This window comes from Adiantum capillus-veneris, chromosome 5 (genome assembly GCF_014529385.1).
Source record: "Adiantum capillus-veneris isolate H3 chromosome 5, ASM1452938v2, whole genome shotgun sequence".
NCBI lineage: Eukaryota > Viridiplantae > Streptophyta > Polypodiopsida > Polypodiales > Pteridaceae > Adiantum > Adiantum capillus-veneris.
In genome coordinates this window covers 126,324,960-126,350,430 of record NC_140935.1, presented here as the reverse complement: position 1 = coordinate 126,350,430, position 25,471 = coordinate 126,324,960, and the positions used below count along the sequence as shown (strand labels likewise).

The window sequence follows — 25,471 nt, the reverse complement described above, 5'->3', positions numbered from 1 at the left end:
TCAGTATCATTATCAGGAATTCCATTTCATAAAGTCATCCAGCAGAATACTGTCAGCTCTCAGTATCCTTGAAGCTCAAAGATACATCAGTGACTTTAGTATCAAAATCGAGGCATCTGTTGACAAAGGAGCGGAGTAACTCCCCTCTTGTGCATCCCACTGCACCAAATATTCGGCCAAGCTAAGTTTCTGGGTTCCGTTTGGAGTAGACTATGCTAAACCAAAACATCGAGGTAAAGTTTCACAATCCGAGGAGTATCTGCTAGGTCCTCCTTCTCCATCCACTTCGCATCAAATGCAGGAAAGTTCTTGAACTTAACCAAGAACCACCTTCGGACTTTACCTTTCTTCGTATCGTTATGTGCCAAAATCTGTTCAGGAACAAGGATCTCCTCGTTTTCTTCCACTTCGGGTTGCTCATCAGGCTCCCCATCATCAGGCACATTACCCTTAACAGGTTTCAAGAGACTCACATGCAATGCATTGCGAATCCTCCAAGTATCTGGCAGTTTCAATCGGAAGGAGACATCGTTTATCTTTTCAGTAATCTGGAAAGGTCCGTAGTATCACATAGTAAGCTTTGGAAAAAGCCTCTCCTTTCGCTTTTTCTTTCTTAGGCGTGCCTTCTCAAAAGTAAGAGCACCCAATCATCCTCCTTCAGTTTCAAGTCGCGACGATGGCGATCCGCTGCCTTTTTTCTGTCGTTCTTGAGACTCCTGCAAAGTCTCGCGAACCTTGGCAAAAGCCGTATCCAAATCTCGCGAATATTCATCCGCTTCAAATATCTAATCTTTCGTGCTCAGGAAGGATGGAACCTTCGCAGCACTTGCAACAAACTCACATAGTGTCTTCCCCGTCGAAGAGTGTATCGTGTTATTGTAGGCAAATTCCACCAAAGGTACGTTCTTTTCCCATTGAGTCTTCTAAATCTAAAATCACTGAATTGGCAATCTTAAATTGCTCGTCAGTCTGCAAGTGGAACGATGACGAGAACTGCAACTGCGTGCCAATGTTCTCCCAAATTGCCTTCCAAAACAAACTCATAAATCTGGGGTCTCTGTCGGAGACAATCGTCTCAGACGTGCCATGTAATCGGAAAATCATCGTGATCATTCTGTGTTCTTGGGAGATCAAAAATGAAATCCATTGCAATACTTTCCCAGGGGTGGGTGGGTATGGGTAAAGGCTGTAACAATCCCTGTGCCTTATGCCTGCCAAACTTGACCTTCTGGCATACCAAGCAACTGCGCACAAACTCTTCCACATCCTTTTTGAGTCTCGGCCCAAAGAAGTATCTCTCTACCCCTTTCATGGTGGTAGTAATGCCGTGGTGACCCGTAAAAGGTGGACAGTGGCATTCAGTCATAACCTTATCCCTCAACGACTGTGTAACGCACAACATAGTCTTTTTCATTAAGTAGCCTTCCCGAAGAGAGTTTCTAGCTACTGTCTCCCCTTCCCGTATCCGTATGAAAATATCTGCAAAATCTGTATCTGTGGCATACTGATCGACCATATCCTCGAAGCTCCTATGATGTATCGTGGAAACAGCCAGAACCAACGGTTTCCGAGACAAAGCATCTGCCACCACATTCTTCTGTCCCTGCACATGGACAATCTGGAAGTGGAACTATGACAAGATGTTCGCCCACCGCATCTGCTCTTTCGAAAGCTGCTTCTATGTCAAGAAGTAGCGCAAACTCTGATGGTTTGTAAAGACAGTAAAATCCGCTCCGAGTAGGTAATGCCGCCACTGAGTAAGAGCATGGATAACCGCCAAAAGCTCTTTCTCATAGATCTGTGCTGTCATCTCCGGCCTAGAGAACAAACGGCTCTCGTAAGCTATGACATGGCCTTCTTGCATCAAGACCACCCAGACTACGACCACAAGCATCACAATATACTTCAAACGACTTCTGCAAGTCCGGCAAAGTCAAAATAGGTCCCGTAGTCAATTTCTCTTTCAATGTCCGAAAGGCAGTCACCTCTGTGGGTCCCCACGAAAAAGGTACTCCTTTCTGTGTCAAGGTATGCAAAGGGGAAGCAACCTCTGCAAACTTTCGTATGAACCGCCTGTAGTACGAACACAGTCCCAAGAAGCTTCTAACTTCATGGACATTCCTCAAATCGGGCCAATCACGGATAGTCTCTATCTTGGTCGGGTTCATTTGCACTCGTGCTGTTGACACAATGTGTCCCAAAAAGTGTATCTCTGGTAGGAAAAATTCACTTTTCTTTGCATTAATCACCAACGTGTGATATCGTAATGCTTGAAAGACTTGAAGCAGATGATCTCTATGTTCTGCCTCAATTCTTGGAGAAAACAATGATGTCGTCAAAGAAAGTGCCAACAAATAGCCTGTACTCTCGAAAAATCATGTCCATCATCCGGTTAAATGTCACAAGAGCATTGGTTAAGCCAAAAGGTATCACCAAAAACTCAAATAACCCAAAAGTCGTCCAAAAAGCTGTCTTGTAGACATCTCCTGGCGCTATCCTGATTTGATGATATCCACTCTTCAATTCAATCCTGCTAAAGCACGAGGATCCCTGTAACCTGTCGAGTATATCATCGATCCTAGGAATCGGAAATCTGTTCTTGATGGTGATTTTGTTGAGAGTGCTATAATTGATGCACATTCTCCAAGATCCGTCTTTCTTCAAAACCAACAACACTGGAGAGCAATACGGTGAAGTAATCGGCTGGACAAGACCCTTTTTCAAGAGGTCTTTCATTGGGTTCATAATCTTTTCATTCTGTACTCGGCTCACACGATAAGGTGGCCGATTCGGTGGCGTGCTTCCGGGTATCAGATCAATGGTCTGATCTTCAAGCCCTCTGAAAAGCAATCGGCATGAGTGTGGAGAAAAATCTTGGCGTTCTTTTGATCAGGTCAAAACATATTCAACCTTTATCCATCGTTCAGTTCTCTCCCAAAAGAATGAGTAAGACACTGAAGTTCATCAAGTACAATCTCTAAGCCCTTCATTTATCAAAGTCGCTTTCTCGGCCCGGTAGTCAACCACGGCGTAGTTCTTGTGGTACCAAGGGATCCTGAGTAGAACGTCACTCGCGTGCCCTGAACACCCTTGTCATTGTAAACGAAGTTTGCCAATGCTCGGTGTAATGGCAACATCCGATCCGGGTGCCAATCGAACTACCTCCGCCTGTGGCGTCAGTCTGTCGGACGTAATTCCTAATCGAGCCGCCAATTCCAAGTGAAAAGAAGTTGGCCTTGGCTCCTTCAAAAGAGCTTCCTGATCCTTCACTTTGCCCCAAAAGCGGCAAAGTTTGTACTTTCATTCATTAGATTCAATGCAGGTCCCACGCCATGTGGTACCAGTTCTGCTTTTCTATCTGCCTTTTCTGCCACATTCTTCAGTTGCTCTCGAACTCTCAAACCTGTCGTCGTCTTTATCATTCTGTTCTTTATGTGCCTTATTAGGGCACTTCGCGGAGATATGTCCGTGTTCCCCGCATCCAAAGCACTTCCCCTTTCTGATGAAGCGATCTCTCTCCTCAGGAGTAAGCTTGGTTCGTGCATCATTTTTCTCTGGGTTGCTCTTTTTCTTTCTACTTTCATTCCCAGAAGTCTGTTCGGCTCGTTGTGTTATGGCCTCATCTGGGGGGTAGGTCAGATTGCCATAGTGAATGGCAAAGCCCCGCTTCGCATGACTCATCAACTCCTAAATAGAAGCTGACTTCTATTCCAAGCAGTGATCTCGGATCTCTGTAGGTAGACCCAAGGTAAACCACTCAATCTGTTCTCTGAACGAGATCTGCTTGAATGAAGAGGCGGGTAGAAAAGAGCTCCAGAATCTTTCACAATAAGCATTGATTGTATCTTTCTTGGTCATCCGAAGATGGTTCCAAGCAGCTCGTACATCTCGTTCACATTCTTGCATCAACCAAGAAGAAATAAAAAGATTCTTAAATTTCAGCCATTTAACTGGCGCACTCTTGTTAAAAGAAGCGTGGACCACCAAGTACGAGCATTCCCCTTAAGGTAAGAGGTAGCTCTCCGAATCTTGGAGTGCTCTAAATTGCGTCCTCCCGCGAAAGCGATGTCAAACTGCTGTATAAAAGACAAAGCCTTCGAAGCATCTGAGTATCCTGAAAAGTATCAAACTTGATCAAGTGGCCACCTTCCTTAAACTCTCGGACTTTCTTGCTTTTATCTTCGAGAAAGTCATACTGGTTGGCTTTGTAAAAATTCTTCTTGTTCGCATAAAACTTTCCGTCATCAGAATCTGAGTTGTTTGTAGACGAGTCCTCAGTAGAACTGCCAGTCTCTGTGCGAGAGGTAGCCTTCTTTGCCTTTCTCTTGCCCTTTCCGAAGCTTTGTTTTTTGCTTCGCTTTTTACCTTTTCTGTCTTCTTCGCTCGAATCCGAGGAGGTAGAAGAATCATCAGAAGAAGAAGAAGAAGAAGAAGAAGAACTGGCTACTCCTTCAAATCGAACACGCTTCTTCTGTTTCTTTGCCTTGTCAAAAGTCGACTGACGACCCAAATAACCTGGAAAGTCAGTGCTTTTCTTCTGCTTTTTTCCGTGCTTTTTGGCTTTCTTTTGCGCATCAAAAAGCTGAGCAGTCCGTGCATCAATCACGTTCTCCAGTTCCTTCTTTGGATATTTTCTTGGAGGCAGAAGGTTTCTTGAGAGCGGGTTTCGGGAGTGGTGTTGTGGTTCTTTGCCACTCCATCTGTACCTCTTCCAAAGAGGTCTGGTTCATATATTTTGCCATCTTCGGGTCCTTGGCAAAATTGAGCATCATCTATGTTGCATCGCCAATCAATTGACGACACTCCATCTCTCTTTGCTCCGCTTGAGTAGGCCGAGGCGGACCATACTCTCTGTCTGAATCTTCGTTGTGATCCCAGCCCGCATCTCCAGCTGCAGAGGAAGTCGACTAATCATTGCCTGAAGCCATAGGTGCCACGGAAAAAAAATTTGGGGATCGGATTTCTCGTAGAAGAGAAATCGGCCGTGCTCTGATACCACTGTAACAGACTTGGACACTCCAAGTCAAAAATCAATCGCGACAGCACCAAATAACCACTTCAAAACAATTCACAGATCACAATAGATTTGCACTGGCCCGACGGAGTTCCGTGCCTAGAGATATTGGCCCCAAAGACTGGCGCCCCTTTCGGTATTTCTTTTTATATTAATCAATTCAAAGTACAAGAGAGTGGCTAGGGTTTCACTCTCAGACTCTACGTCCAGATGCCTCTGAGAAGTGAAGCCCTCACCACTTATTTAAAGATACAAGGGATGCCCAAAAGCAGAGCCCCAAAAGCTTTTAAAATAAAAAGCATCAGTTCTCTCTCTCTCTTAGAGAGTCTTTTCTCTTTTTTTATAAAAAAAAGAAAAATTCACGTCGCTCATCATTTCAAAAAATAAAATAAAAAATAAAAAAAATTTAATAGCCTCTGCAATTTTCGCAAATTAGGGATTTTGGTAGAAATTAGGTTTTGCAGGAATTTTAGGGTTTCTGGCAAAAATTAGGGTTTCTGCTGTCCGCCACGTCATCACTTTGTGACAACAGCAACGTTCTTACAAGCACTTCTCCATTTTGGAGGGGACTGCGGCAGCATTTTCTTGAGTTTGAGTGGCTAATGAGGCCACGTTTGTGGTAAATGTGTGCTCTACCTCCTTAGTTTTAGCTAGAATGCAGTCTGTGTCAACTTGAATGAGAGATTAGAGCCGGGCTTCAAGGGCAGCGAGGCGTATCTTGAGCTCTGCATTCTCTACCTTCAACTCCTTTAGTTCGGCTTGGATACGATTGAACGGGTCCACTCGAGGGGGGGGCACAAACTCATTTCTGTGTGTCACAAGACGGACACCACGTGCCAATAGAAAAGAACAGACTGAACAGACTTTTAGCACTTTAATAACCACTGAACTGAGAGAGAGAGAGATGACACGCGACACGGAGTGGCGGAATTCCACCCGAGAGAGTATTGGCCCCAAACCTTGGTGCCCCTTTCGGTATTTCTTTATATTGCATCAACACAGTACAAGCCAGTACTCGAGACTTTGCACCTTCTCTAGGAAGCATGCCAAAGAATGAGCCCTAGCCTCATATTTAAAGGCCCTAGGTCCCAAAAGCAGTTTTACATGAAAAGCCTTCAAACTCAAAAGCTCCTGGTCCAAAAGCAATGCCAAAAAGCTGCCAGCATAAATCACGGAAATCCGTACAGCAATCATCGCAAAACGCGGAAATCCGTACAGCCTGCCACAACATCATGCCCTTGATAGAGTAAAATTGGAGATGGCAAATTGGAGCCGCAGGTTACAACGACAGAAAGGCCTTCGAGTGTGGGGTTGGAAGGAACTCGTCGCAGGTTGTAGGGGCAAGGAACTCGTATCAAGGAGCCGCAAGTTGCAAGGGCGACTTACTGCCTCCAGATTTGTAGAGAGAGAAAGAAAGAAAGCCTTTTAACGTCTATGTGGGGCCAAAGTCGGCCTATGAGACAAATCAAGTATACATGTGGGTATGTCCTCCGTCTATCGGAAAAGTCAAAATAGTTCAAACTCGTTCAGAATAAAAGAAAAGGACTTTTGGTGGATGAGATCTATGGGGATGGGTGAGAGAGAGAGAGAGAGAGAGAAATGAAATGTTATATTAACGTCTTCAAAAGGCCATAGTGACCTATGAGACCAGAAAGTTACAAGGTGGTGGATCTGATACAAAGTCAGAGTAACCAGATAACCTAACAACAGTACAAAACAAAGATATATATAATGGGATTCTAGATTGGTCTATGTGAGCTAAGTCTAAAACTATGCAAAAAAAAGGGAGGCGGCTAGTTGGGATAGTTGAATCACAAAAGATCTAGCATCGGTCGTTGGCGAATCTCATCAATTTCCTCCATGGTTAGTAGTCTGACCGGGCGTCGTGCATGCCTGGCCAGCGTGCTCTGAATCTTTTGACGTAGCCTCCGTCGATGCTGTGTAGTCCTGCGCAGTCATGGGCGCCTGGATTTCCCCAGTTCAATCGCTCGGTCAATCAGTGTGCCTCTGGTGTGAGACGGGGGGGAGCTCTGTTGTGGGAGTGGCTCTTGCGGATGTCCTGTGTCTACTCTGAAGAAGTCTGTAATCCGTCTTTGAGACTGGTTAGCCTCGCCATTCATCAGGCTCTCTTTGTGTCTGCGCAGCTCGAGCAAGAACAAACCCAAGCATCTTTGATCTTCGTATCCCATTTCTGAAACCGGCCTGTTCAATCCAAAAAGGGCGGTAGACTTTACTTCAAACCTTGATTTAGCTTTCACCCATTATTAGTCGTCTATTTTACCTGTACTTTCAAGACACAATAAAGGGGAGAGGGATACAGGCTGCTAGATTGCACCTGTATGAGTAGACGGACACCAGATTGGCCCCTAACTTAGGCGCCCCTTTCGGTATTTCTTTATTGTTCAAAAGAGGGAATATACGCTGTGGTTCTTTACAAGCTGCCCCGCACAACCTTGGCTGAATTTTGACTGTTTTGGCTTGATTTCGGCAGCATAACTATACTAGAACCCTTCACAGTCAGTATTCCCACGCATTGGCCGACTTTCCCGACGCATACGGGCACTTTGCAAAACCTGGCGAGAATCTGCAGCACGCTGAATTCTCTGTTTTCAGCCCTGAAAATGCGCCAGATCACCTGTACAGCGGTCCCCTTGCGTCCCCGAACCTCCTGGGGGTATTAGGGTCCGTTTAGGGCCAAAACCCTAAACCTGCAAAAATACACAGCAGGCTGTAATTCACTGTTTCGGGCTCCGTTTCGCGTGCCGGTCGCATCCGTAGCAAGTCCTCAAGCCCCCGCACCTGTAGGGCTACTTGCCCTTTGAATCGGACGAGATTTCTGGCGTGAAACCTCTCCGAATTCACCTGTACCTGCGGGGGATTAGCCGCTAGCTAATCCAGTACCTGTGCAAGAGGCTCTTGCCTCGGCAATCGCGCATGAACCCACACAACTATACAATGGTCAAATGAAGAGCCCACTAGAGGGGCATAACATACTGCCAAAGGGGAGAGAGAGGGCAGTGCGTAGCGTGCAGGGCATCACTCCTGGCACCGCACTGTGCATAAGAGGGAAAGCAAGCACTCCATAGCTCTTAACCTGTGACAAAAACTGAAAATGAGGCTCTCCCCTCTTCAAATTCAGCGCCACTTCTTGCTGCATGAGGCAAGTGCACCAGAATGTGCCACTTGGCACATTTACAAGCATTTTCCCGTTTCGGGGTTGCCGCCTAATAATATCCCAACCGGTTGCCCAGTTGACTTCACGGCAGAGTAAGAAAATGTTCCCTTTGTCATTCCGGAGGTAATGACGCCAACACATTTTCAGGTCCCAAAATAGCAGTTTCCTAAATTTTAGGAGATACTACCATTGTATCTTTCTAGGTCATCCGACCCTCTTTGTACACTGCGGCCACATCCAGAACTGAAATGTAGCCTCTGTAGCAAAGGATTCCACTTTGGCTAGTCAATGACCCCACTTGGCTAACCATAGTCCTTGTCGAACCTTAGTGCTCTCTTGCCCTCAGGCGTGGACTCCCTCTAGACAGTTCCACACTAGCTATGCAATGCAGGGCAGTTAGATTTCCCGAGGGGTGTTTCCAAAAAGTGAAAGTAAATAGATAATAAGAAAGAAATCAACAAAAAGGATAGATAGTAGTCACACGCTGGTGACATACCCTTCTCTTGAAATCTCAAACGTCCTCGTTTGCATCTATGTCGTACATGCTTACTGTCAACACTGATGTATTCAACACCTCGTCGACACATATACGACACATACATGCTCATTGTCAACCCTGGTGTATTCAACACCTCGTTGACTCATGTATTGCCTGCGTGTGAACCCTGTCCCAATGACATAGTGGTAGCTTCGCACTCTGCCATTGCTTTGAGTCACTAACTTTCCAATGACAAAATGGTAGCTGCACATTTTGCCACTGTCTTATAGTACACGTTGGATCCCGTAACACTTTCGAGCATACCCAAACCGACAGTTTAAGAATGCAGTTACACATGTACTCTTTAATAGAAGCAATTACTGTATCCTTGACAAACTGACAAGAAATACTCACTTCTATAGCACTAACCAAACTTTTGGACATTCCATAAGAGCAATTGCCAAACTGACAATCTGTACAGCTCTAACATTCATGTAACAGGTATTTGATTTGAGCTCACTTTAAATACCATGTACATCATTTGTTTCAGAAGCCATTGTCACACTGACAATCCATTTAGCTTTGAAACTCAAGGGGTCAAGGTAGGTTGCAAATCGAAGGCTTCCAGGTAAAGTGATAACACAGTTGGTGACTCTGCAAGTTCACCTTCTTCCATCCACTTAGCATCCATTGGTTGATAGTTTCTGAACTTTACCAAGTAACGCCTAGCAACCTTGCCTTTCACTTTCCTTTCTTTGTGTGCCAAAATCTGTTCAAGGACCAAGATCTCGTCAAGTTCCTCGACTTCCGGCTGATCTTCAGCTGGCATATCTTCTAGCACATCACCCACATAGGGTCTGAGAAGACTCACATGAAACGCATTGTGAATCTTCCAACTGTCAGGCAATTTCAGCCTATATGCAACATCACTGATTATGTCGCATACTTGAAAAGGCCCATAGTAACGCATGCTGAGCTTTGGAAACAGTCTTTCCTTGCCCTTCATCTTCTTTAACCTTGCCTTTTCAAAGCGTAAAAGCACCAATCACCAAGTGAATATACCACTTCACGACGGTGACGATCAGCTGCTTTCTTTTGCTTTGCCTGAGTCCTTTCTAAGGCCACTTTGACCTTCTTGTACATTTCATCCATGTCCTGAACATACTTATCTACTTCAAATATCTTGTCCTTTGTATGCAGTATGGGAGGAACTTTCTTGCCACCTTCAACTATCTCAAAGGGTGCCTTGCCAGTTGATGAATGCACTGTATTATTGTATGCATACTCCACCAATGGCAAATACTGCTCCCACTTTCCTTTATGCTCTGACACATAGCACTTCAGCAGATCTAGAACAGTAGAATTTGCCTCTTCTGACTGCCCATCTGTTTGAGGATGAAATGACGAAGAGAATTTGAGCGTGGTGCCCATATTCTCAAACAAGCCTCTCCAGTACAAACTTGTCATGCGTGGATCACGGTTGCTAACAATCGACTGTGGCATGCCATGATACTTGAAAATATTGCTCATAAACAAGCGTGCAATCTGATCTGGCTTTATCTTCTTCCTGACAGGAATAAAACGAGCCTGTTTGCTGAATCTGCAAATAATGGTCCAAATACCATCGTTTCCTGTCTGCGTTCTCGGAAGATCAAAGATAAAATCCATAGCAATACTTTCCCATGGTTTATCTGGAATAGGTAGTGGTTGCAATAACCCTGGTGCCTTTTGCCTGTCAAACTTGACCTTTTGGCATATTAGGCATTCTCGCACAAAGGCATCCACATCCCTTCTCAATGTAGGCCAATAGAAGAATGTCTCAACCCCTTTAACTGTAGCATCGATACCACAATGCCCTGCATACGGTGGGACATGACTCTCTTTCATAACTTTGCGTCGCAATGGCTTTGTGACACAATCTGCCATGCATCATCATGAACCCGTCTTTAAGAAGATAGTGTTCATGACGTTGTCCATCCATTAGTTGCTCGAAGACCCTTGCAAAATCTTCATCATTTGCATACTGTTCTCTCATATCATCAAGTTCATGATGATAAGGAATCGACACAGCTGAAATTTGTGGCTTCCTTGACAAGGCATCAGCCACAACGTTCTTCTTGCCTTCCACATGCACAATCTGAAAATGGAACATGGACAAGATATTTGCCCATCGCATATGCTTCTCAGATAACTTTGTTTGTGTCAAGAAGTATCGCAAGGTCTGATGATCCGTTTGGACAACGAAATCTGCACCTAGCAGGTAGTGTTTCCAACTTAAGAGCGCATGAATCACAGCCAGTAACTCTTTCTCATAGACCTGCATGGTCATCTCTGGCCCTTGCAAAATTCTGCTCTCATAGGCTACTACCCTGCCATCTTGCATTAGCACTGCACCAATGCTACTACCGCAGGCATCACACTGGACCACAAATGACTTCCTAAGATCTAGCAACACAATGACTGGATCTGAAGTCTTCTTTTCTTTTAAGAGATTAAAGGCTGAAATCTCTTTTTGTGTCCATCTAAAGGTGAAGCAATCTCAGCGAAATTTCGGATAAACCTTCTGTAATAGGAGCATAGTCCCAAAAAGCTTCGGACATCATGCACCGTCTTCAAATTTGGCCATGACTTGATCGCTTCAACTTTTGCAGGATCCATTCTGACACCATCCTTTGAGACAATGTGTCCCAGAAAGTGAATCTCTTCCAGAAAAAAACTCACTTTTCTTTGCATTGATGAGCAACCTATGACTGCGTAGCTCTTTGAACACAATGGCCAAGTGATGCCTATGCTCCTCTTCATTCTTTGAGTAGACTATCATGTCATCAAAGAATGTACCAACAAACTGCTGGTGTGGACGGAAAATTCTGTCCATCATCCTATTGAACATAGCAGGAGCATTTGTGAGACCAAAGGGCATCACTAAAAATTCGTAAAGGCCAAATGTAGTTCTAAAAGCAATCTTGTGCACATCCTCTGATCTAATGCGGATCTGATGGTACCCACTCTTTAGATCTATCCTGCTAAACATAGCTGCTCCTTCTAATTTGTCCATAATATCATCAATTCTAGGTATAGGGAACCTATTCTTGATGGTATTCTTGTGACTTGCGAGGAAAACGTCTTTTCCATTTCTTTGTTGGTCCCTTTTCTGATTCAGCCGTAGCTTTGTCTTTCCATGCGTTGGCTGACTCCTAAGTCCCTTTAGGAGCCTCATTGGGAACGTGCTTCTTGGCTGAATTTTTCTTGCCTGATCCTGCCTTGACGCCAGTGTTAAATTCACAATCTTCTCCCTTGAGCAAACCATTGCCAGTGTTTGCTACCTCGATGAGCTGCGTCAAAGTAGTGACTTTTGTCTTCGTGCAGTATTTTCTCAATCCTTTGGGTAGGCCACAACAGTATGTTTCAATTTGTTCTGTCAATGGCACCACCTATTTCTGCAAGTGGCAGCATTTAGCTGGTGCCATTCTGTCATGACATCTGCTTCAAAGTCATCAGATAACCATGCTGCTGCAAAAATCTGCTTGAAGTAAATCCATGTGGACGGAGCTTGCCCTTGAAGCAATAAAGTTGTCCACCATTGTCCCGCATTCCCTGTCAAGAAAGTGGCTGCCTTGCGGACCTTTGAAGCCTCTGTAAAGTTTCCCCTTGCATAGGCCTTGTCAAACTGCTGGAGGAATGAGAGAGCCTTCTTCCTGTCATCAAACCCTGTAAAGGTCGTGAATGTCACACCTTTGCCACCTTCTTTGTACGGAGTTGGCCTCTCCAGCGGCGTTAAATTGTCATATGGAAGTGACTGAAACATGGGAACACTATTAGGGTTCATCTGTGTTCCTTGGCCGCTATTACCTGGAAACGTCATATTTGGCTGCTGATTTGTAATTCCAGCCATACCAAAATTTGCCTGTGGCATCCCAAATTGGCCCTGAGTGCTCTGAAACCCTGGTATCATGCCCGTGACACCATACATGGGGTTAGGCATCATCATTTGAGCACCCCCGAACACTGTTCCTGGCGTGTAAAACTGATTTCCAGGTGCATGACCAGCCATGCTCTGGAATACCGGTCCACCTCCAAAATAGCCAGGGTGTACTGAAGGTGGTGGGAAGACTTGTTGCATAGCCTGTAAGTTGCTTCCCTGCCCATTAGAACCAGCTATAGGCTGCTGAAAGGTGGCGGGCTGAACTGGTACAGCTTGAAAGACTGGCATCTCAGCCACCTGTTCTTGCACCTTAGGCATAGATTGTGGAGACTGCATGTTCTCCGTCAAGTGTACAGGTGTTTCCATTGACTGTGCGGTATGAATCACCTGTGCTCGAGCCTTAACAGGCTTCTGAATACGATCCAGTGACTCAACTTGCTGAGACGGAACAAGAGGTTGCAGAAAGGCTAAAAACCTCGGGTTCTGCATTACTTGTGTGAACATAGCCATAGCAGTAGCCAACTGGGTCCTGAATATATCGTCATCTGTCTGTGGTGGTCTTGACGACTCACCCACTTCATGTGTCTGTTGACCCTGTGAAGAGGAAACCTCTTCAGTCACATCATCTGGTCTGTCAGCCATAATTGCAATTCCGTGTGTCTGGTTTATGATCCCCTGTGTCTTCAAGTCCAAAACTGACCAAGGCTCACTTCTATGGGAAAAAATGATTTAATTCCGTCGATGGAACCATGAAACCGGCCTGTTCAATCCAAAAAGGGCGGTAGACTTTACTTCAAACCTTGATTTAGCTTTCACCCATTATTAGTCGTCTATTTTACCTGTACTTTCAAGACACAATAAAGGGGAGAGGGATACAGGCGGCTAGATTGCACCTGTATGAGTAGACGGACACCAGATTGGCCCCTAACTTAGGCGCCCCTTTCGGTATTTCTTTATTGTTCAAAAGAGGGAATATACGCTGTGGTTCTTTACAAGCTGCCCCGCACAACCTTGGCTGAATTTTGACTGTTTTGGCTTGATTTCGGCAGCATAACTGTACTAGAACCCTTCACAGTCAGTATTCCCACGCATTGGCCGACTTTCCCGACGCATACGGGCACTTTGCAAAACCTGGCGAGAATCTGCAGCACGCTGAATTCTCTGTTTTCAGCCCTGAAAATGCGCCAGATCACCTGTACAGCGGTCCCCTTGCGTCCCCGAACCTCCTGGGGGTATTAGGGTCCGTTTAGGGCCAAAACCCTAAACCTGCAAAAATACACAGCAGGCTGTAATTCACTGTTTCGGGCTCCATTTCGCGTGCCGGTCGCATCCGTAGCAAGTCCTCGAGCTCCCGCACCTGTAGGGCTACTTGCCCTTTGAATCGGACGAGATTTCTGGCGTGAAACCTCTCCGAATTCACCTGTACCTGCGGGGGATTAGCCGCTAGCTAATCCAGTACCTGTGCAAGAGGCTCTTGCCTCGGCAATCGCGCATGAACCCACACAACTATACAATGGTCAAATGAAGAGCCCACTAGAGGGGCATAACATACTGCCAAAGGGGAGAGAGAGGGCAGTGCGTAGCGTGCAGGGCATCACTCCTGGCACCGCACTGTGCATAAGAGGGAAAGCAAGCACTCCATAGCTCTTAACCTGTGACAAAAACTGAAAATGAGGCTCTCCCCTCTTCAAATTCAGCGCCACTTCTTGCTGCATGAGGCAAGTGCACCAGAATGTGCCACTTGGCACATTTACAAGCATTTTCCCGTTTCGGGGTTGCCGCCTAATAATATCCCAACCGGTTGCCCAGTTGACTTCACGGCAGAGTAAGAAAATGTTCTCTTTGTCATTCCGGAGGTAATGACGCCAACACATTTTCAGGTCCCAAAATAGCAGTTCCCTAAATTTTAGGAGATACTACCATTGTATCTTTCTAGGTCATCCGACCCTCTTTGTACACTGCGGCCACATCCAGAACTGAAATGTAGCCTCTGTAGCAAAGGATTCCACTTTGGCTAGTCAATGACCCCACTTGGCTAACCATAGTCCTTGTCCAACCTTAGTGCTCTCTTGCCCTCAGGCGTGGACTCCCTCTGGACAGTTCCACACTAGCTATGCAATGCACGGCAGTTAGATTTCCCGAGGGGTGTTTCCAAAAAGTGAAAGTAAATAGATAATAAGAAAGAAATCAACAAAAAGGATAGATAGTAGTCACACGCTGGTGACAATTACTCTTGAGAGTGGTCCAAAACCCTCTCTGAACAAGCAATGGAAGCGGCCTCGTATCTCGTAGTTGACGGGGCAGTGGCATGTATAATGCAGCTCTGTCTCAGGTTCCATGTCACACAAGGGGCATGTCCTGGCCTCTGCTAGTACTCCGTTGTATCTCCCAGTTTCAATCCGCAGCTGGTGAGACGATGTGCGTAACTGGCCAATAGCACACCGTATCCCATGAGACAGGTGGGTATCCATGTATCTGGGTCTCATCACAAAACCATCTTCCGTAAGCTGGAGAAGGTGGTCTTTGTAGAAAGCCATCTTCGTGCCCGGTTCTTGTGGTGGTTGTATCCATGTCCTCCTGGTGTCTAGCTGGGTCAGGTCTTGGCGGATGAGCTTGGTGATCTCCGATTGTGTAAGAATGAGAGATGGTGCATCCAATGAGTACTGGAATGGTGGTAGCCTGTCTATGCTGAACCCATGCGCCTGAAACCATGATGTCATCTCCCCATACCAGCATGTTGTATCTCCTTGTATGGCTAACTGTCGAGAGGCCTCAAGTGCTATGCGGGCATATGTGTCTCTGGGAAGTTCCCATGTGCGGTTTATGAAGGAGACTGATCTGGTGAGCGCCTCTACCACTAGTGGGGGGGCCGCTAGCTCTACTCGTATAATGGCCCGTGGTACTGATGCCTTGGCTCTAATGAGCCGCGAGATCATAGAGACGAGATGTTTCTCCATGTTCCCCCATCCGTCTGAGCGACCCGGCCTCCCGTGGTGATCCAGTGAAGGTCCCCATATCTCAGCCCCATAGATCAATGCTGAAGCCACCAGTGTGTCAAAGAGCCAGAGCTTCGTCCGGGGCTCCTGAAACTGAACCTGCGAACACATCCTCTCCAATCTACCCAATGCTGCGTGGGCTCTAGTAAGTCTAGTCTCTGCTGCTCTTCTGAGTGAGAATGCAGGTCCGCTAAAAACCACTCCAAGGTAAGTGTAAGCGTCTGTGTACTCCACAGTCTCCTGGCCGCATGTGAATGTAGGTGCTGACCTCCTGATCCACTGTGGGGTGGTATTAAAGACCATAACCTTGGTTTTACCCAGGTTGACAGACAAACCACTTTCGTGGGCAAACGTATGCAAAGCATCCAATTGACGTTGCATTCCTTCTGGGGATTCGGAGATCAACACTATGTCATCAGCATATAACAAAAGTGGAATCCATGTCCCTGCCAACTGAGCACCTTTATCCCCATCACTGTCAATGTAGTCAAAAACCTCATCTACATACATACCGAAAAGAGTAGGAGAGAGCGGGCAGCCCTGTTTCACCCCAATAGTGGAGTGAACCGGTGTAGAAAGTCCCTCCGGGGTGCGTACATGTCCTACTACTGATCTGTACAATGCCATGATCCCCCAAATGAGTTCTGTGGGTACTCCCATTTCCTGTAGTTTGCGCATCAGTCTAGCTCTGGGTACTGTGTCGAAAGCTTTGCGGAAGTCCACAAAGCTACAATAGATCTGTCTCCCATGAGATCTGCCTTCTTCGATGATGGCCCTGAGTGTTAGGATATGGTCAAGAGTAGAGAATCCTCTCCTGAATCCTGCCTGTCCAGTTACACGTATCCCTTCCCTCTCTGCCCATCTACTCAGTTGTTGCTTCAGAATGGAAGCATACAACCGTGCCAGTGTGTGCCCAATCATAATAGTGCGATAATTCCCAGGCTCGATGGGGTCTCCTGATTTGAAGATAGGTACGATCATAGATAGGCTCCAAGAGTCTGGTAGGCCCTCACACATGGCCCGGTTAAACATAATTGCTAGAAGCTCTGCTAGTAGGTCTTTGGCATGCATGAAATGCTCAGCGACTAGGCCATCATGATCATATGCTCTCCCAGTCTTCATCCTGTCAATAGCTTTCTTCACCATCTCAGCGGTGGAAAAGACACATGCGTGTGGGCATGGATCGGGGGGGGTTGGGAAGGGCCGGTTGTCCAGGTACTGTGTACAAAGATGATGCGTATTGCCCCCAGGTCTCTGTGGAGGAAATAGCAGGGGGGGGGGGGGACTGCTCATGAAAGAGCCGCCACGCCTCACGTGAGTCCTGACTCAAGAATAGATGATATAGATCCTGCTCGAGTCGAGCCAAAAAAGCCCTCTTCTTCCACCGCACCAGGCGTCGGAAGTCAATCTATGACTGTCTGTGAGTGACGTCCCCCAACAACACCTCCCTCTGAAGTCTGGCTCTAGTCTGGCGGCACTCCTCATCGTACCAGTTGTTCTGAGGCATGCTCCCTGATCGGCGGCTATGCTCAGGCTGGGTGTGTGGGTATGCTTCTGCTGCTGCCTCATGTAATGTCTGTTTTAGTATAGTAGTTAGTTCTTCCAGAGGTCGCCCCGGGTCCTCAGTGCATAGGCGTCTGTAGATTCCGTCCATGTATACAGAATCCGTCTCCCGTGTGAATGTGTAGCGAGTAGGGGCTGCTGCTCCTGGCCTGTGTGCTACCCTGAACTGGAAGGAGATGGTCATCGACACCAGAGCATGATCCACTGCCACCCCGATCGGTCTGGGCTCAACTATGAGATCCTGGATACTAGAGATGAGATTCGGCTGTGCCATGACAAAGTCTACTGTGCTGGCTCCATGTCTGTGTGGGAAGTATGTAAAACCTCCCGAAGCAGGAAATCTTTGTAGGCCGTTCAAGATGGCCAATCCATGTGTAGTGCCCATGTCTATTAGGTGTCGCCCATACTCAGTACATTCCACATCGTGTGATAGTGTGGAAAGGCCCGTCTCTACCACATCTAGCTCTCTTAGCATCTCCTCTGAAGTATCATAAAACACTGCTTGGTGATGGGCAGTCCTGGCATTGAAGTCCCCTAGGATGATAATGTCACCATCCCTAGAGAATTCCCATATGTCATCATCTAAAATAGAGAAAGGGGACTATCCTCTGGGTGATGGAAAAACCTGATGTACTCGGGGGAAAGTAGCAAATAGCTAGATAGAGGTATCTGCATGTCTCTGCTTTCAGTCTCACCCACATGTACCTAGCCTGCTCGTCCCTGCGGGCTATATGTATCAGTGGCTGCAGATCCTCTCTAAATAACACTGCCACTCCCCCAGAGCCCCACCCTCTGTGCTCTGAGCGTGTCTCCTGTCTGTAGGCTGCCTCCCACCTGTATCCACTGATGTGAGGCATGGATTGCCCTGGGGCCTGGTGTGTCTCAGAGTAAAAGATGATGTCTCTTCCAGTAAAGCTATCCTCAAAGGCACCCACATCAAGACGCATAGATCCATTGCAGTCCCAGGCAGCTACTTTGAGTGTGGTCCCATAAGTCTCGCACCGTCATGTGGAGCGTCGTTCTAGTATTACCACTTTTTCATCTCGGTAAAAAACAATCTTGCCTTTTTCCCTTGCCGCTCTAATCTCTGGCATTACTTCCTGCATATGAGCGATCTGCGAGAGGGTGAGGTCATCCCCGAGAAAGATGCCAGTCTCTTTAAGAGTTGGTCTTTTCTTCAAGAATGACTTCTTTGCTTCCATGGAGGGAAAACGGAGGATGAGTGCTCTTTCTTTTGAGGTTTCTCCATTGCTTCCATTTTTCTTTATGTTGCCCACTCTCCATGCCCTTGTGTGTGTCGGCTCATGAATCCCCATCAAGGCTGTGAGTTCTTTTACTTCTTCGTCCACATTGCCTTTGTCTTTAAGACCGCAGATTCTCACATGTAGGGCGCGCACCCTTCTCCTCTGCTCCTCCTCTAGTGTTTGATTAATGATGTTGTTGGGTGTGGGCGTGGGCGTTATCTCCTTGCCTTTTCCTTTCTTGGCCACCTTGATCCATTTCTTGGCTTCGTCCGCCTTCTGTTGAGTTTTGGTAAGAACATCCACCCAAGAGGTCGTCATTTCTTTATGCTGCTCTTCTCCTTCTTTGATGGCCCGTACTTGTTCCTTGATCGTGTTGATTTCTTCGATTACTGAGGGTTGCAGTTCGCCCTCTTCCAATGTGTTTCTTGCTCGTGCTTCGGCGAGCTCTTTCTTGAGTGACGCGATCTCTTCCTCTTGGGTTGTCACTCGGCCGTCCAGCGTGCTTATCTTGCTCTCTTGGATCAGCACGCGTCCTTCGAGTATGTTTATTGTGCCCCAGAGGTTACGGTTCATCTTGGTCATGATTTCTGTCATCTCCTCTTTGCATTTTTGAATGGCATCCTCTAGAGGGTCGGCTTTATCGTTCATCTTCCTCATGCTTGATTGTCGTCCGCAAGGGAGTTAGGCACCCACCCTAGCAGCGGGCGCGGCCGCTGGGAGTCACTGGATGCACGTGTGCACCCACACTGACGGCAATCGCGACGAGTGGTGGAGCGTGAGGCGGTGTGGCCAGGTGCCCTCAATGGAAAAAACGTGATAGAGTGCGGGCGAGAAAGAGAGAGAGAGGGGGGGGGGGAGGGGGGCGCGTGGGAACAGCGCGTGGGGTAGGGGGGGGAGAGAGAGAGGGGCAGTACGATAGATAGACTTAAAAAGACTTAAATTTAACAAGCGATAGACTTGAACGATAGACTTAACAAAAATGGGGGGTTAAAAGGTTAGTGCGTTAAGAAAATTAACAGCGCGATAGAGAGAGAGAGAGAGAGAGAGAGAGAGAGAGAGAGAGAGAGAGAGAGACCGCGATAGACACACGCGCAGGGGGCGGACGCGGGGGTAGCGTGCGAGCAGAGGGCGGGAGTGCAAGGGCCAACGCGGGTGAGTAGAGGACGGGAGCAGGGGGGCGGGGGTGCAGGGACAGCTCGCGAGCAGCGGGAGGGGCGGGTGCTGGGGAGCAGAGGGCGGTGGTGCAGGGTCAGTGCGCGGGCGGGGGGCATGTGCAGGGGCAGCGGCAGCGGGAGAGCAGGGGGCGGGGAGACATCGCGCGCGAGAGAGAGAGAGAGAGAGAGAGAGAGAGAGAGAGAGAGAGAGAGAGAGAGAGAGAGAGAGAGAGAGAGAGAGAGAGATAGATAGATAGATTTTATTATCGTCCTCGGAGGTCAAATATGACCTATGGGACCAAAGTTACATGTGATGTAGTATGTGTATGGCTGATGAGTGACTCTCGATGCTCCAAAATTGTAGTGATGAGAGTCGCAATGGAGAGCCCACACTTTGGCTGGGAGAGGAAAGTGTGTAGGTCTAAGTTACGGCTGAAAATGTGAGAGAAGCAAGTTCGGATGTGATCAAAAGCTGAGCACTCTAGTAGTGTGTGGTACTCAGACTCTCGAACTTGCAGTGAGCATAATGTGCACAATCGATTTGACTCTTCTCCATTGCCCCAACGCCCTATCTCGCATCGAAGGAAATGGGAGCTAAGCCGAATTGCTGCGATAGTGCGTATCGCGGACAAGGGAATAGGCTCAAGCATGTAAGTGTGAGTACGGTTTCCTCTCTCAGCGAAGAACATGGTTTTGTAGTTGGGGGCAATATAGGTGGTGTAATGTATGAAGCGTGACCCACCGGATTTCTCCCAAGCCCTAATACATTGGCGTTGTAGAAAAGCTTCATTCACTTGAGAGTCAATTGAAGCATCATGTAGCAAGTGTAATGCATCCCATCTCCCAAACCACTTCTTTATGTCTTGCATCCATCCCGTGCTCAAGATCTTGCTTTTATGCGTCTTTTGAACTTTTTTGCTTGCTTCCCATGCAATTGTAGGAAGTCGATGTGAGGGGTTTTGACGCATCTTTATCATGTACTCCACAACCCTTTCCATGCCCATAACCTCAATTGGAAGAGATCCCGACTCAAGAAGTAAGAGCATATATGGTGTTTGTGTCTTAACTTGGAGAAAGTTTGTAAGAAAACGCTTTTGGACATTCTCAAACTCTTTCCAAGTAGACTTTGAGATGCTCCCGCCCCACACTTCAACTCCATAAAGAAGAACCGGTGTCACCAATGCATCAAAAAGATACTTCTTGAGAACCCAACACTTGATGTTTCCCGCATTACACATGTTCTCAAATGCATAATATGCTCTCTTTCCCGCTTCCAAACGACGCATAGCACATTCATGCCACTTGTGATTGGATGGAACCTCAAGGCCAAGGTACTTAAAGCTCTCAACAACTTCAAGTGTCTCGTTGTTGTACACAATGCATGGCTTCTCCTTATGGTTGGTTTTCACAAGCATAACCTTTGTTTTGGATTCATTTACAATCAGCCCACTATGCAAGCAAAAGTTCTCAAGGACAACCATAAGCTTTTGTGCATCTTCTAAAGTGTGTGCTAGAAGCACTACATCATCCGCATACAACAAAAGCATGATTACCGTATTGCAAATAGTGACCTCTTCAATGCCTTCTTCTTGCATAAAGTCAAGTACCATTTGTTCCAATTGATCGATGCATAGACCAAAGAGAGTTGGTGATAATGGACATCCTTGTTTAACCCCAATAGTGCTTACAAAAATTTCTGAAATTTCTCTTCCCATGCGCAATTGACAAATCACCTTCTCATAGATTTGAGAAACCGCAAGCATAAACTCACTTGGCACTTGGAGTTCTTCCATCCTTCTCCACAAATTGTTACGTGGAATCATATCAAAAGCTTTCTTAAAGTCCACAAAACAACAATACAATCGCTTGCCTTTCAACCGACTTTCCTCCATGAGAACACGAAGAGTGACAAGATGATCAATGGTGCTATGGCATCGACGAAAACTCGCTTGTCCCTTTGCACGCTTGTCATTCTCTTCAGCCCAATCACTCAATTTCATCTCCATTATGCATCCAAACAACTTTGCCATAAGAGACCCAATCATTATAGTCCGGTAGTTGCTTACATTCTTTACATCCCCTCCTTTATGCAAAGGCTTAACCCAATTAGTACTCCAATCATAAGGCATACCATGTTGAAGTGCAAGGTTGAACATATCACACATCCACTCATGGGTAAAATCTCCCGTCCATTTGATCATCTCCGGCTTGATACCTTGAAGATCTCCCGCTTTGCGAGTGGCCAACTTTTCAAGCCCACCGCATACATCCTCAATAGTAAAAAAAGACGGCATACATGGGAGTGAACCATAAAATGGCATTTTTTCAGTATTTTCTTGCTCATATAATTGCCTACAATGTGTGTACATATCCACTAGACTCAAGTTACCAAAATTCTCAACCCGCTTGCCTCTCAAGTTTCTCCAAAATCTTCCACATGTATGTGCCTTTTCTTGGACTTGAAATTCTTGTTGCTTTACTTCCCATCTTCTTCTCTTCTTTTGAATCAATGCCTTGTATGTACGCAAATGACTTTGATAGTTGTCTTTGTCCATAGTTGCATCAAGCTTTATCAAGGACTTTCGAGCATCTTGACATTCTTTATCAAACCACCTTTTGCGTGATCTATCTTTGTGGATACCATGGAGATGCTTTATGGCAAAGCATTCTTCCGCACAAGAACAAATAGCTTTCTTGAAAGCTTCCCATTTAGTTTCCAATGGTGCATCACATTGAAGCTTTGTCATCCATAATTTTTGCTCAACCATTTCAATGTACATTGGTGCCCGTTTGAAATCTATACATAGTGATAACTTCTCTTTCCTTTGGCTGAGATTATCATGCTTAGTTGCTTCTCCACATGAAAGGTCAATACATAAGGTGCGATGGTCGGATTCCGGGATCCATTGACCAAACATAAAACTCTTTATGCGATACATGATGGCTTCAGAGAGTAGCATATAGTCAATCACACTATCCCCATTATGTCTCCTACATGTAAATCCATTGGTTCCACTCCACAAAGATACACCATTGGCAATGAGCACACCCGTGCTATTACACATGTGTAAAAGTAACTTTCCATAGTGATCCGGCTCTTTCTCATCCATTGAAGTACGATCATACAAGTGAACTTCCTCCAACTCCCTTGAAATGTATGGCATATCAAATTGTTGAGTATCATGTTGCAATGTTTTTGTGCGAGCATTCATATCCCCAAATACAATAACATCACCTTCACCTTTGAAATAAGCAATGTCCTCTTCCAAATCAGAAAATGGTTGATCTCTATCCATGCAAGCATAAAAGGGAGAATCATGATGAGGAATGTAGCAACCGGCTACAAAAATGGGTGCTCTTTTTGGTGTCATAATTTTCAGCCATACATAACGTTTGTACTTGTCATCTTTCACAATTGATACAAAATCTTCCAATCCTTTCTTAACCATACATGCTAACCCTCCTTGTCCTCTTCGTTGCTTGAGATTCTTTGACCACATCAATTAATGTACATTGTAATCCTCCAAGCCGTTAATCCTTTGTGTATCATGCTCCCAAGTTTCAACAAGAAGTACAACATCGGCTTTGCTTGTTAGTTCATCAATGCCAACCCCCGCATTCCATGGGTATCCATTACAATTCCAAAAGCATATTTTCAATTGTAACTCGGTCTCATAGGTCACGCATCCCTATTTGCTTGAGAGACTTGCCTCCTCCTTGGGCACATTTTCTTCATGAGAAATCTCTTTGTTTTTATTATTCTTTTCCTCATATGCCTTGCGACGCATATTTTGTTGCTTAATAGTGCGATCTTCACATACAAAACATTTTGTATCCCTCAAATAGATCCAACTATTATCAAGGATAATCTTTCGCTTGGTCTCATCTGGCATGGTGCATACAATTGGCCGTTCTCCCGAGCGAGGAGCTCCTTGCTTCCCCACTCTATGCGCTCCATAGACCATATGTCAAAGTGGGTTTTGAAGAAATCTTCAATAACAATGGCAAGAGAAGGAGGTGTCTCTAACTTCTCTTCGGGAATTCCACGAATAACAATGTTCTTGAAACGTCGCTCCCGTTCCCTCAACTCCTCCACATCCACATTCTCAACATTCTTTGTTTGAACCATAGCTTGCATGAGTGAGGAATTAGAAACCACATTGCTACCACATACATCAGCCCAAGACTTGTTTGTGCATACATTTTTCATGTCGCATACATCCCGGCTCATAGTGTCAAATTTCTCCTCTTTCAATACATGGTCATGCTCTACTTTGCTCATCCGCTCCTTCAAAGCATTCAAGTCCACAAGAGAGCGTTTACATTCCTTGACTTCCTCTTCAAGTTGCATCAAACGTGTTGTTTGCATCTCAAGTGTCCTCTTGAGATTCTCATTCTCAACCACAAGTACCCTTAGTGTGCCATTCTCCATTGCAAGTGCTCGTAAGTCTTCGCCTTGTTTGTTTACGGTCTCTTGCAATGATACCAAGTACGCCATGATCATGGTTTCTGATGTCGTTGGTTGGGTGGTTGTGTTGCTATCTCCATACTTAGGAGATTTTGGATCATTTTCCACAATGGTTGTGGACCTTGTTGAAGAAGAAGAACCCTTGCGAGTGCCGGAAGACATTGTATGTAAAATAAGAGATGAGAATCAATTTTGTTGAACCTGTTCACTTCGGAAATGCTGCTACAGAAACGCCTTCCATAACTCTGAAAATTTCTGTCTTTACATCAATGCGTAGAGGACTTCGTGCTCTTCGATTGAGGCTATAGATCACCCAAATTGGAGTTCGGATGAAGAAGTTATGATCAAAAGAGTGGACTGCTGTCTACTAGGTCAAAAAACGGCTGCACTGACAGAGAGAGAGAGAGAGAGAGAGAGAGAGAGAGAGAGATTCTTCTGAGCATAGGTGTATTATGCCTATGTGCTTAGGTTCTCATTCATCAGTCTCAATCTCTTTCCATTGTTCCTATTTGCTTACTTTCTCATGGATGTGATCTGCATTTAATGTTCTTACCTCATTTTCTGAGCAGCGGAAGAGGACTGGAAGGTGAAACGAGAGTACCTTTTGAAAAATCAAGTAAGGCTCATTATTTAGTTTTTCCTGGGTTGTCTGATTGTCTATGGACCTTTTATTAGGATGCTCTTCCTGTTATCAGTTCATTAAATGTTTTTTCTACCAGGTCAGATCCGTAAATGCCAAAGAAGCATATCGACTACAAAAGGAAGATGACTTTGTTATTCTCGATGTTCGTCCTGAAGGCGATTTCAAGGAGGTAGCTGGTCTTTCTGCACTTTATATGTTTCCTGAAACCTTCAATCAAATCCCCAAAGGGTTTATTATTCTTTGCTATTTAGTTTTGCCCATATCACCCTGACTTGCTTAGAATTAAGCTGCTCTTAAGGGAATACTGATAGGGCTCATGGTCAAGGCTATGGTTCTTGCAAATTCAGTGTTAAGAGACGGATCTTTTTTTTAAATCTACAAGAAAAGGAATGTGGACTTTTATCCAGTCTTCCAGGTGGCAATTGGCCGGTTGGAATTAATTCGTGTGGTTGCCCATCTTCTGTCTGGTCTTTACATTCTTGATAGTGCTACTTTTCTATGTGGTTAATCTGGAACTCACGTGAGAGAATCTGCTATTAGAGGTTACTTCTTCAAACCCAGCCTTTGCAAAGCACCTCAGCTTTTAGTGTTTTGTCCCGTATCTGAAAATTGAGGAGCTGCCTCATCGCTGGAGGGGGCCTTCAAGCTCTTAACTGACAGGAGTGTAAGAAGACAGATGATGACACTTACTCTAGATATTTGCATGCAATGTCGCGGCTCTTGAGGAGGCTTTAGAGTCACGTACAGCTTTGCAAGAAGTAAGATACACCAAACAGCAAAATCAGCCTTTCTGTTCTATCAATTAATAAGGAGA

At 45.8% G+C, this 25,471-nt stretch overlaps 1 protein-coding gene across 1 annotated transcript in view; it reads left to right on the top strand.

Annotated features, from left to right (window-relative positions):
* Positions 1–25,471, top strand: part of LOC147458076 (rhodanese-like domain-containing protein 14, chloroplastic) — a 68,122-nt gene that overhangs the window by 18,214 nt on the left and 24,437 nt on the right. The window contains exons 2-3 of the mRNA XM_086512826.1: positions 24,584–24,630; positions 24,734–24,826. Of these exons, the coding sequence (XP_086368952.1) occupies positions 24,584–24,630; positions 24,734–24,826 (140 nt within the window). The remainder of the gene's footprint in view (positions 1–24,583; positions 24,631–24,733; positions 24,827–25,471) is intronic.